Raw genomic sequence first — 16,201 nt, 5'->3', positions numbered from 1 at the left:
TACAGGGACCACAATCCAGCAGTATATGAAGAAGTTAAATTTGACTTTTGTTGAGATGTGGACACATAATGACTATCATTATGATGGCTTTAGCTGGCATTTATGATAATAACTGCAATAACATCTCTGCTGTCTCCCCTATGCATATCAGGGAAGTTAAAATAAAGACTGGCGAATGGTTCTATGAAGAAAGAGAAAAAAAATTTCCATCTGCAGGTAATATTCCTTCTAAATCAAATCTTCTACAAGATGAATACTGATATTGAGATACTCTTTACTGGGAAAATACATTATGTCTGCTAGTAGTTACTTGATAGGATTACAAAGTATAGACTGATGCTGATTTGGTGCATTTTCTATTTCATTCTACTCTAAAAAGGTGCATTCACATTGTGCTGTTAAGGGACATGATAGGGAGCCGGGTAAGCCGAAGATCGCGGACCGCATGGCAATCTGTCCGTTTGAGACAGCTGTATACCTGTAGTTAGTGCAGAGATAGCAATTGCAGTTCTCATGATTCGGGGCCCATTAGCCACATAAAAGGACACCAGTATTAGGGATGACAGGTAGGGAGCCCTGTTATAGAATTTGCACAAGGGCTCAGGAATGTTAACCCCTTAAAGTTCAGAGTGTTTTAGTCCTAAATAACTAAACACTACTTAGCAATTTTGCACGTGTGGGGCTTTACGGACCCCTCCTTTTTTATATGCTGTGTTTCATGATAGATGTGACAGTATTTAATACCTTTTTTTTAACAGTAACACAGTATGTTAGGCTGAATAAAGACAATGTCCATCTAGTTCAGCCTGTTTCACCCCCACCCCCGTTGGTCCGAAGGAAGGCAAAAAAAAAAGCCAATTTACCTCATTTGGATGAAAAAAAAATCCTTCCTGACTCCATAATGGCAGCCAGAGTAATCCCTGGATCAACAAGAGATCTTTTTGTTTTTTGTTAGTTTTATTAATTTTAAAATGTACAAAAGCTGAAAAATATTGTTTTAGTTTATAGTCTTTAATTCCAAAGGATGGGGCCTACTTTGGGCCTAAGGATTCAATGATTTTTGGGGATTTTCATCTCCACTTTCAAAAGCCATAACTTTTTTAAAGTCAAAGTAACGATATAAAACTTGTTCTTTGCATGGAAAACTGTAGTTATTCTTGGTACCATCTTGGGGTACAATATTGTATTGTATAACTTTTATTGATTTTTTAGGGGGGTACAATATGCAGTGTAAATTACATGATAACTTTTTCTGTAGGTTGGTACGATTAGGACAATATCCAAATTATTTTTTTAGGTTTTTCACTTTTGCACAATTAAAATTCTTTTTTTGGAAAAGAATATTTTTGCATCACTACACTCTAAGACCCATAACTTTTCTTTATTTTTCCAGTGTCCCCTGTGCAGTCGATGGCACACTAGTTTCACTGCTATCAGTGTTGCTTATAGGGTGTGCATGTGTGCCGAGCTTACCTCTCCAGCGACCAACGCATGCACCCCAGTTTCACACCCCAAACCATTCTGGATTTTCCATTGGTTATTTAAGGCACCATTCCCCACTAGAGGGTACCTGATCAATAGGTTCTGCAAAAGTGTTATAGCGTTGTGATTGACTGCTGGTTTGATGCATGCCTGATTCACCCAGCTTTCCCATCTTCTCCTGTCCTAACTTCACCTTGTACTTTGACCTTATTTAATGTTTGTTGCCTGCCCTGGCATTCTGCCTGTCTTTTATACAAGAACTCCGCTTGTCCTGACCTCAACCTGAATAGCAACTCTGCCTCTCCTTCCAGTACCACGCTACAATGATTCTGGCCTGTTTATGTGTGCCAAGACTACTCTCGCAATAATGGTCTAGGGGTCCCTGCATCTAAGACCAAATCCCAGTTCAGGGCCTAAAGGGTAAAAACCATGAGGGCTCTTTGTGCTGACCACAGGAGGAGCCCAAACTTAAATTGGTCAGTGGCACAGTGGGTCCACGCCAGCAGTGGGACAAACTGCAGCATCTAAGTGGTTAACAGAGGGAGGGAACTCCCTATGTCACCACATTGCCCCCCCCCCCATGTGATCACAGTAGGGGGTCAGTGGGTTGCCATGGCAGTCAGAGGCCTAGTAATAGCCTCTAGGCTTGCCATGGTTGTCAGTGTACAGTAAACTGAATAATACATTGCTTTACAGAAGTATTGCAGTGCATTATACGAGCGATCTTTAGTGGGATATAGAAAAAGGTTTTTGTGTTTTGCATCTGGTGGTTCAAGCAGCATGAGGCTCGTGACATGTTCTCTTTAAAGCAGTAATTTCAGTTTAACATATGTTTTCCAAAGTAGTGTCTATTGTATCAAATAACTGTAAAAAAAAGAGTTTAATAATGTACTATTGTGTCTTACAGGAAAACATGAAACAGCTAGTGCAAAACTCTTGAAGTCGTATCAAAAAATGAGGTAAACCATTACAGGCTTTAAGAAAACATCTCTAAAAACAAACATTTTGATAACACACGAAAAAATGGGGAATATTTACTATTGAAAATTTGACAGTTTTACACCAGAAAATGCATGCTCTGCACCACATTTACTATGTGTTTAAGCCACTTTTGAACATTTTTTACAACTCATCTGACAGAGGCATTTCTTTGTTGAAAAAGGGTTGTTGGCTCAGGCCTCATTCAGAAGAATGCTGTTTTAGCACTGCTAAGGCAGCGCTGAAAATGCGCTTTTATAGGAACTAGTAGGTTCCTAGAGAAGCGTTCACATGGACAATTGTTAGATGTGCTAAATTAGCACATCTACCAAAGATAGGATAAGCGTGGCTACAATGCAGGTCTGTGCTGCGCAAAAAGATAGGAACTGACCTGTGCGATGTGCAGTAGTTTCCATTGACTCTTATGGGAGCAGAAGTTTATGGAAACTCCTGCGTAGGAAAAGAGAAGGGAATACCCTGCTCCTTACAGCAGGACATTTAAAACGTGCTGCCCAGAAATACATTTTAAATGTCTCGTTGTAAACTCCTGTTCGTCCCCGCAGGGATGAGGGGACTCCCCGAGGGTTCTGTTAATCCCTGCGGGGACTGACAGGAATTTACAACAGGACATTTAAAATGTGGTTTTGCGCAGCACCTTTTAGGTGCCCTGCTGTGAACAGTGGGGTATTCCTCCTGCCCCTATGCTGGGCAATTCCCCATGAGCAGGGGACAGTAGGGGACTCCCTCCACCTCTCTCCCCAAGGAATTTTCCTATAGAGGGGAGAGAGAGGGGGCGAGGTTACAGGGCTTCCCCGAGAGCATGGGAGGAGGGAGTGGGGCTAGAGAGATCCACCCTCTAGCCTCGCCCCCTCTACTTTTGCTATAGGTAATCTCCCTCTCTCTAGCCCCACCCCTCTCTCTAGCTCCACCCACTCCTCTTGCACTCTGGGGATATCCCTTGGTTATATCTCCAGTGAGCAGTTGCCCATTCAAGCTATTTTAGTGCAGTATAGGTGTGCTTTTTTGCGCACCTATACTGCGCCAAAACAGCGCTCATCTGAACGAGGCCTTAATGTGAGATTGTGCATAAACATTTGTGCCATATTTTAGCACAATGTTTCATATACTAAACCATATGATAGGTGGTATAAAACTTGACTAGACAGTCTAAAGATTTATCATTCAGCAGAGCCACTGTAATATATTGCATTTGGAAAGTCTTCAGACTCTCATTTTCTTTCATTTTTTTAAGTTGTGGCCTTCTGCAAATTAAAAAAAAATCAACTTTTTCCTCATCATTCTGCACTCAATAATAATGGCAAAATGTAAATTTTTTTAAAATGAAAAACTAACATTTTGCATTGACATAAGTATTCAGACCCTTTACTTAGTTGAAGCACCTTTGCCCGCGATTACAGCCTCCAGTCTTGGAGAATAAACATATACAAGGGCAGCTTCACAGTTAGTTTTAGAGTATATAAGGAAACTAGTATATCGGGAGGAAATGCAAACACCACATGCAAATCATAATTAGGTCAGAGCTATATACTCATTTCATAGATTTGCATCTCTGGGATTCTACATGCTGTCTCATCCAAGACCCTGCATTTTTTGGTTTGTGCATTAGTTTTGTATAAGGGGGGAGTTGGTAAACCTTGTGTAATCCTGGCTATACATTTCTTTCCTACATCAAGCAAAAAAAAAAAAATTGCCATTACTCACTTGTTAAATCTGTTGCCACTTAAGTGGTCCTTGTCAGTCCGGCTGCAAGGACTCCACTAACGTCATTAACGGGACTGCTGCAGCTGCTCACTGGGCTCAGCAGTCATGTCGTACATCTAAGCGTGACCACTGAGGCCAGTGATTGGCTGCAGTGGTCACATGAATGATGCATGTGATGTCATCAGGACCAGCAGCAGATCTAAGAGAGGAAGAATGGTTTCTTTTTGTTATACTATTTAGTGCGCTAAATCAAGTTTCTCAAAATTGTGAACAAACCCTTTAATTGCGTATTTTTCCATATTAAATTGTTGCCTTGTATTCTCTACATTCATATTTTTAGTAAGATCTCCATTATTCCACCTACTCCGCCTCCGTTTTCTGAAGTACGTGCATAGCTGTGTATAACTCAGTGGTAATGTACTAAATTTTGCACATATTATTTCTGTCAGTGAGAAATGTTAAGTTACAGCTTATAAATAGAAACGCGTCTGATACATGGATTAGGTAATATACCGTATATATATATATATATATATATAACTACAAAGGGATAGAGTAAATCACAATAGAGACTGATAAATTATATTTTATCATATTGTTCTTGGTTTAGGGGATTTGCTGTTGTTTCATAGTTACATTACATTATACTGTGTCTTTCTTGCTGTTTTACTGTACATACCGTATCTTTGCTTTATAAGACGCACCTGATGATAAGACACAGCTAGGTTTTAGAGGAGGAATATAGGTAAAAAAAATATTTTGAACTCCCCCAGACCAGGCAGGGAGGTATTATAGGAGGGATAAAGAGCCACGGAAGTGGTACCCCCTCAGGATGATGTATATATCGCTCGTCCAGGATCCAGGGAAAGCTAAGTGGAAATGTAATGGTGATCTTATTACTTTTCACCCAGCTTTCCAGGAGCCCTGAATGCCATGTTTGACTAGTTATGGGTATGTATATGGTATACATGCTTATATAACTCTGCAGTTGGCATTCAGCATCCTGGAAGAGCTGGGTGACAATGTAATGATGATTCAATTAGTTGTCACCCAAATTTCCAGGATCCTGCATGGCATATCTCATTATGGTGATGTATGATGCACAAAAACTAGGCACAAATGTATACTTCATATAGGCAGTTCTCTTCCCCCTCCCCTCACCTTTACCCTGTGTATCTGGCAGATAAATGTTGTCCATTTGCTCAGATTTCATGGTGTCCTATCTCCCTGGCTTCCTCTTGCTGTTTTACTTTCTCTCTCCCTCCTGTTATCAGAGCATGCTCTCCGCTGGGATGCTGAGGGATGCACAGGGTTCTTTAATCTGCATCACGCCCCAGGTGTCACTTTCTGCACCTGCTTAGCAAGTGTAGGAATGTCAAGTGTCCCATCCTAGCAGCAGCAATGACACCGGCTACAGGTCCTCTGATCTCTGCTTTGTGTTCTTCCCAACCTCACCAGACAGCTCAAGAAAATACCAGCTTGAGGGTGCAACTATGGACCAAGATGTCATGTTCTATATAGACCCAGGCATGGTCCACCTACAGCTGATTGATGAGGCAAGAAGGGGTGGAGCAGCAGTTCCCTCTCACTAATCAGCTGTACGGGCGCTACTATGGAGTGGACCTGCATTCTTTATCAGTGTCGGCTCCATAGCAGGAGCTGCCCGCCCGTACAAAAGCTGATTACTGAGCCCCCTGCTGCTCCCCCTTCTCCAGCAATCAGCTATTGTACGGGCCGCTATGGTCTTCTGCTGTGCCTGCTTTGTATACGAACGTCCGGCAGCTCTGTGAGAAGGATTTATGATCCTTTTCAGCTGCCGTCTGGGTCTGATTTCAGCACGTCGCTCTATTGGATATACTGACTTTTTCGCCCCACTTTAGGGGGAAAGAAAGTTCGTCTAAGGCTGCCTGCAGACGGCCGGGTTGGATTCCGCTTTGAGAATTCTTGCAGTGGGATGCGGACCCGTGCCCCTGCAGAAACCTGCGGCTCACCCGCTCCCAGCGTCTCCTCTTTTCTGTGATGTGCCGGCTGCTGCCCAGCCGGCATATACGTAGAGTGGAGCTGGCGGGTCTCTACTGACATTTCTGTGTGGGCCTCTGCGAGACGTGCGCAGAAATAGAACGTGCCGCGATTTGTTTACCGCGCATGTTTTCACGCAGACAAATTGCGGCTGTGTGCATAGGATTGCGTGCATGCATGCAATCCTATGGCAGCGGGCATGGGCAGAAATTCTGTGAGAAATCCCGCTGCGGAATTTCCGCCCCTGTGCAGGGTGCCTTATACAGCGAAAAACACGGTAATTGGCATTATCTATAATGTCAATATGATGCTGAGACTGATGTGTCCTATCAGTCCAAACCCCTTCCCATCCTGTGCCATAAAAATATGTTGTGGTTTTTGGGGCATTCCTCCAAACTGCTGTACTATTAGTGATGCTGTGGACATAGAGATATCTCTGATCTCAGCTGTTTAATGACTTAGTCGTTGAGGTAAAAAACAACCACGACACCTAAGGCCTCCCTCACACAGGCGTTTGCAAATATGCTGCATTTTTCAATGCTGCGTTTACTGCGTTTTCAGCAGCGTTGGCATGTGTTTTCGCTGCGTTTTCAGCACAGCTGACCACGTAGCCAAGGAAGCTGGAAACTTTTTCAGACTTGCTGGCACAGCAACCTGCGTTTAACACTATAAAAACGCAGTACAAAGTTGTGCTGCGTTTTCAGCAGTGCCGGAACCGCTGCCCATTAATTTCAATGGGAGACACACCGCTGAAAACGGCCAAGAATAGAACATGCAACGCTGTCAAAGCGCAGCGTTGGAAACACTGCGCTTTCAGCCTTGTGTGAGCAGCCCCATTGAAATGAATGGGAGCCTTGTACAGCGTTTAATGCAGCGCTGAAAAGGCAGCGCAAAACGCAATATAAAAACGCCTGTGTGAGGGAGGCCTAAGGAGTTTGACAGAGGCAGAGGGCTACCTCTGTCAGCCAAATATCACTCGCACAAAGTGATCATGGCGTTTAGTTTGGTTGCCATAACAGAGAAGATTGCAGTTAGTCAGCAGCACATCCAATTCATCAAACGTTGGGAATTCCCACGTAGAGCTGACAGAATCCACAGATCCATATCAGCCAAAAAGAGTAATTGTGACAGCATGTCAGATATGAAAACTGAAAACAGAACTTTATTCCTCCTTCACATGTGACGTTTCAACCATATAGGTTTTTACCAAGCTCTTTCTGGTTACCATAATAGTCAGGGGCCTAACAAAGGCCCACAGGTGTGCTATTGGTAGATAGCTATTAGACCGGTAATCATGTAAGAGATTGCCTTTCAGTGTACCATTGACAGACTATTATACTGTATTAGCAATCACTAAGTTCCCTAGTGAGAATAATGCAGAGTGTAATTTTAGAAAATTGTCTGAAACAGCGGTTAAGTAATCTTCTCCTTAAAATAATTTTAGTTAGAAAAATAATTCTTCATAAGAAAAATAAATGACTGTCACTTATACTGCATAGTATACAATGCCAAATAAAACTCAAAAAGCAATAGATGGGTTTTCCCCATTTCCCCACATCCAAAAAATGACGAAAAGTTAATCAATAAATTATACGTCATTTAAAATCATGTTATTGAAAAATATAGCTCAGCCCATTACAATAAGCCCACCTCATCAAAAGGAAATGTAAAAAAAAGTATGGCTCTTTTCTGCCTTCTGAAGGCCTGAAATTTGCATAATCCTTAAGAAGTTAATACTTTCTTTGCCTTTCTTTGAATAAACACCAAAGGAGATTTATCAAAACGAGTTGCCCATGACAGCCAATCACATTTCACTTTTCATTTTCTGTTTGTAAATGAGAGATGGAATGTCATTGGCTGCTATGGAAAACTCCTCTCCAATTCATTTGCACTTGTTTTAAAAAAAAACCTTCCCCAGTGTGATTTCTTCATGCTAGTATATTCCTGTAATCTACCTGTCTGTCTGTATTCCAGTTGGCCATATGTTACCCTGTTTTCCATGTTTATATGGCCAAATTAACTATTTATTTACAGATATTCGGAATTAGCCTTATTGTATGGGGATTTTTCACTTTATGCCAAGCCGTACCTCTTTTAAAGCATTTGTAAATGTTGGCAGCAATTTCGTAGATTTGTGAAAATTTTATAAACACTTGAATGAAATCAAAAGCTTATTGCATAAGTCTCTGAGCTCAGTTCTGTTTTGCAGGAACTCACTAAATCAAAAGGTTTCAATAAATCGGTGGAAAATATATTCCTTTCCCTCACAACCCAAGTGAAAAGTAAGTGTTGGTATAGATCATTTAAAAATAGCAGGTATCTCATTAGGGACAGTCTGTACCTGAACAGAAGATTAGGGAACCAGGATCTCCTAGAGTAGAAAACACATTCTCTTCCTATAAAGTGTCGATTAAAGTTAACAATGAAGAACTGCTCATCTAGTTGTGAAAAGAAAAAAAAAAAAAAAAGTGGTGAATTTAATACATTTTACTCAATTTTGTAAAGCACCAGCGGTTGCAGATTTCAGTCAGCTGGATGGTACATGTTACTGCATGCTATATTTTATAATGGCCTACTGGTTGATTTGTAAGGGCATAAGAGACAATAAGCAGCCATTAGATTTTCCTGGATGTGCTCTCTGTTAATGTACTAATTCACTTGATTTGTCATTAAAGGCTTTAAAACAATCCATTACTTTGAATAATTTAGAGCTGTTGATGTACTGGTAACAGAAAGGCTTGCAGTCAAAATATTTAATTGAAATGCAGCTGAAAATGTAACTAATATACAAAAATCTGCCATAAAATTAAAACTTAATGCTTAAAAGGCCACTTCGGTGATTTTTTAAAACCCATTCATTATGTAGATATCCCCCCAGTATATAGAAGTTGGCTAGTGTTACTTTGGTTAGTTATTTCTTTCTGTCTTTATCTCCGAGCTTATTTTTCCTTAGATGGTCATGTGATCTCAGTTCTGATTAGTCCAGATGTACTTGGGGGATATGGATTCATTTTCTAGTCAATTGCACAGTCTGAGTGATGTTGTTGCTTCGATCTACCACAGCAACTGTGTTGAGGGAGAGACCTGCACACCTATCACCATGACTGATGATGATCACACAGCTCCTGTCACACAGGTATAATAGAGGAGATCATGGCTCATCCTCCAGACTATATACTTATGGTCTGTAGCTTATTTAGGTGAATATAGAAGGTACTGATAATTAAATTATCCCCACTGCAGGTAGAATGGTATAACTCTAGCTAATGCTGAGCTGATTGCATCATGTGATAGATGTGAAACTGTAAGTAAAAAACCTAATTCTCAAATTGGTAGCTAACAGGGGGCTTCAATGCATGGAAGTAACTGGAATACATAGCATAGAGGAGACCTCCAGAGTTTGACAAGTAATCAGGTTAGAGAGGAAGGCATGAAAAAAATGTATTTTCGCCAGAGTGGCCCTTTAATCTTGTGTATGTCCCTCTCATGCCACCAGAACAATTCTGACCCATGGAGGCAAGGAGTTCACAAGCCCTCTAAAAGTGACACTTGATGGCACCAAGACATTAAAAGCAGATCTTTTAAGTCCTGTAAGCTCTAAATTGGGGCCTCCAAGGATTGGACTTATTTTTCCAACACATGCCATAGATACTCGATCAAATTGAGATCTGGGGAATTTGGAGGCCAAGTCATCACCTAAAATGTTTAGCCAGGTCCCTCCTACCATTCCTGAACAATTTTTACAGTGTGGCAGAGAGCATTGTCCTTATGAAAATATCCACTGCTATTAGGGAACATGTTGTCATGATCTACAACAATGATTAGGTACAGTAGGTGGTGCATGTCAACGTAACATCCACATAAATGTCAAGGTTTCCCAGCAGTACATTGCCCAGAACATCACACTGCCTCTACCAGCTTGTCTTTTTCCCATAGTTCATCCAGGTGCTATCTATTACCCAGGTATGCATTGCACACGCACCTGGCCTTCACCCCCCTGTCCACGGACGTGATTTTGTCGGCGGTAAATCGCCGACGAATCACGCCATCTGAAGCTTTCCAAGAGATGGGATATGTTAGGCAGCAAGTGAATAGTCAGTTCTTGATGTGTTGATTGTAGTAAAAAAATGGGCAACTGTAAGGGCCCCTTTACACGGGATGGTTGTCTGGTGCAAATGTGCCCGGCAGTCGTCATAATGATAATGGCTCAGTGAATGGAGATGGAGCAGGCGGAGATCTCTTCCAGCAGCCTTCATAGAGCAACAACTACCTATTTACACAGATCAATCGTCGTTTCATTTTTATGCCTGCAGAAACTGAACGATGGATGAATTATCGTTTTTGTATTTACTCAGCTAGCACCCTACACGGTGGGCAAATGGCTCAGGGGTTGAGTTCTCTGGAAAATACCTATGGCATTCATATAGAGAATTGGCATGAGGAAATGTAGATAAAACCAGCTCTCAAAGCCACCTGACAGACTGTTAAGAATGAATAAACTAAATTGGATTAAAATATTACGTCTATGTGGCAATATTAAATATATTTAATGAATTAAAGATAAAACAATTTACATAAATTAGAAATAAAAAACATATACTACAAGTAGGGCAAAAAATAGTCAGGAAATACAAGTAAGGCCTCACTCATGCGAGCGTATTTTGGCCGCATAGTAGATGTGTATTTTTTATGTGCATATAAATAATGACATCATAATCATCTGCCGAATTAAGAATTAATAAAATTCCATGAGAGATTCGGTGCATTTGAGCCCACAATAAACCTGGCATTAAGCTACTTGTATATAGAAATTAACTTTTTGGACACAACCATAAAAAGTTCAAACAATTCAATACAGATTAACCTATACTGAAAACTGATTGATCGCCCCACATACCTCAGATGGGACATTTTCCATCTTAAACACATCGAAAAGTCTATTGTCTACAGCCAGGTAGAGAATAGAACACATAGGGGTCAAAGGAGTAGATACTTCCCCTATTTCCCGCACTAACGATTGGACCTGCTCCCAAAACTTTTCAATTTTAGAACAGTTCCAAATACCATGTAGTAAATCGAATTTTTGCTGCAAGCATCTAGGGCATGCCTGCAGTCTGTTTGGGTTTCCAGGGTGTGGGGGAATATTAAAAGCCGTATATCGCCCCATGGATTATTTTAAAATAAGTTTCCCGCCAACTTTCGTTGGTTATGGCTTTCCTGACTTAATCCCAACTTTGTACAATTATTTTGGGTGTCTCCAGATCCTGCAGTTCCCGTGCCCATCTTTTGAACATTTGATCATTGTCCAGTAATATCCACCCTTCCCTAAATCGATGGTATAGATCAGATATAGAATGTCTCAGTGGTGGGTTCCTTAAAAGTGAATCTATTGGATTTATCGCCTCTTTAAGTGATATCAATTAACCGTGAGTGCAAAAATCCCTGTATCTGTGCATATGGCAAAAAATGTGATGCAGGTAGATCGTATGTTTCCTGCATTTCCTTGAATGTTCTATATCTAGGCTCCTTCTAATGTAAAAGATGTTGGATTTTCCAAATACCCCTACTACACCATATTTCAAACATTTTATTTACCCACTCTTCTCTAAATTCTAGGTGTCCCCACAAATCCATATGTTTTGAAGCTTTGAAAGATAGTTTATAGGTTTTGCGCGTAATTTTCCAGGCTGCAATAGTGTCTCTTGCCATATTTGAGTTTTTGGCTTCAGGTGGTTAGCAAAACCTGTATGTAAGAGAGCGTTTAAACAGGGATGCAGCAATTCCATTTCTAGTTAGTAATTTGAAAAATAGTCAGATCCTTGCAACCAATCTAACGAGTGCCTCACCAGGCTGGCTACATTATTTGTACGTATATCTGGGAAGTTTAATCCACCTCTATTTCTGGACATCAAAAGTGGGAAAGTCTGTAGTTTGTAAAGTAGTTTTGGGAAGCTAATCATTTTAATTAGATGACATCCTCCCAAAAAGGATTCACTTTCCCATTAATGTTATGGCTGATCGTTATAAAAAAGGATTTGCAGTTTATATATTATTACTGTAGAACTTCTACTAAGGCACATAGTGTATAAAGTTTAAAATGTGTATTATATTAATGTGCACTGATTGTTCACTGAAGTGAATTAGTTATCTAATCTCTCTTTTTTTTCTTTAGAAATTTCCAAGTCACAGAATGATATGACTGATAAATTTTATCTAAGCACAGATTATGGGAAAAGTGCAGAGAGAAGAAGGGAAAGGCGAAGTAATTCAGACACTGCTATCCATAAGGTTAGTGAGGTATGAGTTAAAGTGACCCATTGGCCCTGGAGAAACAAGATGGCTGCACCGTTTCTCTGACTACCTGACACTACCTACTGCTCTGACTTGCCAGCATTGCTCATATGGACAGCAGTGGTTGATCAAAGCAGGTGTTGTGTCTTAGACGAATGATACATACTAATACACAGCGTGCATCAGGTAGTCAGAGAAGTTGGTCCGGCCATCTTTGTTTCTGCAGGTCATGAGGGTGGCTTTAAAAGACATATTAAGACATTGACTATGAAGGCAACTCTCTTTTGTCCACTTTACACCTACTAAAAGGGAAGCTGTCACGTTGAACATGATGCTGTATTGGATAGCAGGCTATAGAGCAGTAGGGTTGACATATAGTTTTTGTTGGAAAAAATGTATTAGGCTCTGTTCATGTCTTTGTCAGAGAGTTTGGAGTTTCTGTTGCAGATTGCACCACTTATTACCTAAAAAATAGCAGTGCATCCAGCACTGTTTTTCCCATCTTTAGATCAATATGAAAACTTTACTGTTGCTCAACTAGATGTTTAGATGTATCAGGATCTACTCTATAATAACTGAAGGCACAATCACCCCAGAAAGTTATCTATGGCCCAGAGCCTAATCCTCCCAAGCCCAGAGAAAATAGTAGATGCAAAAATAAAAAAGTGGCGACAACGTCAGCCCTGATGGTGGGCTGACGTTGCTGCCACTTTTCATAAAGACCTATATGGTTCCTGGTGAAGTTAGATGTCTGACTAAAACGTGTTGAGCCATTTATGACACGCTGAAATCCATGAATGAGATATTTCTTCAAGCTGTACCTTATGTCTTGAAGTATCGCTCTTTATCTCTAGTATAGGGCACTTCTTTTCTATCCTGGTGTCTCAACAATTTACCCATACAACAGGCAGAAAGAGGGTGTGTTAATGAGTGGGCTTTGATTCAAACTCAGAACCCTACAAACCATCATATTGGGTGCACCAGGCATTCAAAATAGTGATATAAGTGTTCCACTTTAGGAGTATACGGGACAGGGAGTTTACCATACGCTGGTCTAAAATACTTACCTTTTGTCCCTTTAATAGCGGGTCTAAGTAGAGGAGCATCAACTTCTTACCCTCTACTGCCCTTTCATAAATTGAGTATTGGGTGCACTGAGCATTCCAAACAGAGACATAATTCTTCTCTGGGGAGCATACTGTACTGGGAGACATCCATATTCTGATCCAGTATACTTACATTCTGTCCTGCTACTAGTGGACTGGTGGATTAGGCTACCAATGTGTACTCACTACTACCCCTAGAGACATTAAGTGTTTCTTTGGCTAGTCTGTTGATATATAGCCCTCAGTTTTTATATTTAAACTTATAAAGGTTAGGTTTTAAGAGTTCTTATCTGTGAAAGGCATATTTTCTAATAATGAGGAGGGAGGGTCTTGCATGCAAGAGTTAACAATGTATGAGGCAATGGGAGTGACACAAGAGCTAAAAGTACTTGTTTTCCACAGTGAGCCAGCCATCTTTTATATAAAATTTGGGAAGATACATAAAGCTTGAAGTGCCAGTCAACCAGCCATCATCAGTGCATACACAGATATTAAGTAGAGATGAGCGAACGTACTCGTCCGAGCTTGATACTCGTTCGAGTATTAGCGTGTTCGAAATGCTCGTTACTCGAGACGAGTACCACGCGATGTTCGAGTTACTTTCACTTTCATCTCTGAGACGTTAGAAAGACAGGGAAGGCATTACAACTTCCCCCTGCGACGTTCAAGCCCTATACCACCCCCCTGCAGTGAGTGGCTGGCGAGATCAGGTGTCACCCGAGTATATAAATCGGCCCCTCCCGTGGCTCGCCACAGATGCATTCTGACATAGGTTAGGGACAGTGCTGCTGGTGCCGGAGCTGCTATAGGGAGAGCGTTAGGAGTTATTTTAGGCTTCAATAACCCCAACGGTCCTTCTTAGGGCCACATCTAACCGTGTGCAGTAGTGTGGAGGCTGCTTTTTGCAGTGTTGCACTTTTTTTTTTTTTTTTGTATATCGGCCATGCAGAGCATTGCGTCCTGCAGTAATTTTACATTGTCCAGGGCCAGTAGTGGTGAGGCCGGGACAGAAGACATATTTAGTGTATATAGGCAGTGGGCCTTTCCAAAAACATTTGGGAAAAAAAATCTATTTGGGCTGCCTGTGACCGTCCTCAGTGTACTGGGTCTCTGCTGGGGGTAGTTGTCCTAATTCATACGCAGCCAGCTAAGTGTTACAGAAGGCTTGCGCAAAATTCTTTCCTGCCTCTGTGTTGCCTCTTACATGACCGCTGTATTCCTGTCCACAAGTGTACTGGGTCTCTGCTGGGGGTAGTTGTCCTAATTCATACGCAGCCAGCTAAGTGTTACAGCAGGCTTGCGCAAAATTCTTTCCTGCCTCTGTGTTGCCTCTTACATCACCGCTGTATTCCTGTCCACAAGTGTACTGGGTCTCTGCTGGGGGTAGTTGTCCTAATTCATACGCAGCCAGCTAAGTGTTACAGCAGGCTTGCGCAAAATTCTTTCCTGCCTCTGTGTTGCCTCTTACATCACCGCTGTATTCCTGTCCACAAGTGTACTGGGTCTCTGCTGGGGGTAGTTGTCCTAATTCATACGCAGCCAGCTAAGTGTTACAGCAGGCTTGCGCAAAATTCTTTCCTGCCTCTGTTGTGCGTTCCGTAAGCGAAGTCAGCCTCCAACCACAGGCCAATAAGCGGCACATTTAATTACAGCGTTCTGTTTCTGCACTACTGGTAATGCTGAGGGGTAGGGGTAGGCCTAGAGGACGTGGACGCGGGCGAGGACGCAGAATCCCAAGTCAGGATGTGGGCACAGGCCGAGCCAGTGCGGTGGCCAGGGGTAGAGGCAGGGCCAGACCGAATAATCCACCAACTGTTTCCCAAAGCGCCCCCTCGCGCCATGCCACCCTGCAGAGGCCAAGGTGCTCTAAGGTGTGGCAGTTTTTCACAGAGACGCCTGACGACCGACGAACAGTGGTGTGCAACCTTTGTTGCGCCAAGATCAGCTGGGGAGCCGCCACCACCAGCATGCGCAGGCATATGATGGCCAAGCACCCCACAAGGTGGGACGAAGGCCGTTCACCGCCTCCGGTTTGCACCACTGCCTCTCCCCCTGTGCCCCAACCTGCCACTCAGATCCAACCCCCCTCTGAGGACACAGGCACGAGTGCCTACTGGCCTGCACCCACACCCTCACCTCCGCTGTCCTCGGCCCCATCCAGCAATGTCTCTCAGCGCAGCGTCCAGACGTCGCTAGCGCAACTGTTTGAGCGCAAGCGCAAGTACGCCGCCACGCACCCGCACGCTCAAGCGTTAAACGTGCACATAGCCAAATTGATCAGCCTGGAGATGATGCCGTATAGGCTTGTGGAAACGGAGGCTTTCAAAAGCATGATGGCGGCGGCCCCATGCTACTCGGTTCCCAGTCGCCACTACTTTTCCCGATGTGCCGTCCCAGCCCTGCACGACCACGTCTCCCGCAACATTGTACGCGCCCTCACCAACGCGGTTACTGCCAAGGTCCACTTAACAACGGACACGTGGACAAGCATAGGCGGGCAGGGCCACTATATCTCCCTGACGGCACATTGGGTGAATTTAGTGGAGGCTGGGACAGAGTCAGAGCCTGGGACCGCTCACGTCCTACCTACCCCCAGAATTGCG

At 42.5% G+C, this 16,201-nt stretch overlaps 1 protein-coding gene across 1 annotated transcript in view; it reads left to right on the top strand.

Annotated features, from left to right (window-relative positions):
• The window catches only part of SYTL3 (synaptotagmin like 3), an 83,661-nt gene that overhangs the window by 35,816 nt on the left and 31,644 nt on the right, over nucleotides 1-16,201 (top strand). The window contains exons 4-8 of the mRNA XM_066605480.1: nucleotides 152-216; nucleotides 2,390-2,441; nucleotides 4,523-4,565; nucleotides 8,411-8,483; nucleotides 12,374-12,489. Coding sequence (XP_066461577.1) covers nucleotides 152-216; nucleotides 2,390-2,441; nucleotides 4,523-4,565; nucleotides 8,411-8,483; nucleotides 12,374-12,489 — 349 coding nt within the window. The remainder of the gene's footprint in view (nucleotides 1-151; nucleotides 217-2,389; nucleotides 2,442-4,522; nucleotides 4,566-8,410; nucleotides 8,484-12,373; nucleotides 12,490-16,201) is intronic.

This window comes from Eleutherodactylus coqui, chromosome 1 (assembly GCF_035609145.1).
Source record: "Eleutherodactylus coqui strain aEleCoq1 chromosome 1, aEleCoq1.hap1, whole genome shotgun sequence".
NCBI lineage: Eukaryota > Metazoa > Chordata > Amphibia > Anura > Eleutherodactylidae > Eleutherodactylus > Eleutherodactylus coqui.
This window is presented reverse-complemented; position numbering and strand designations above follow the sequence as displayed.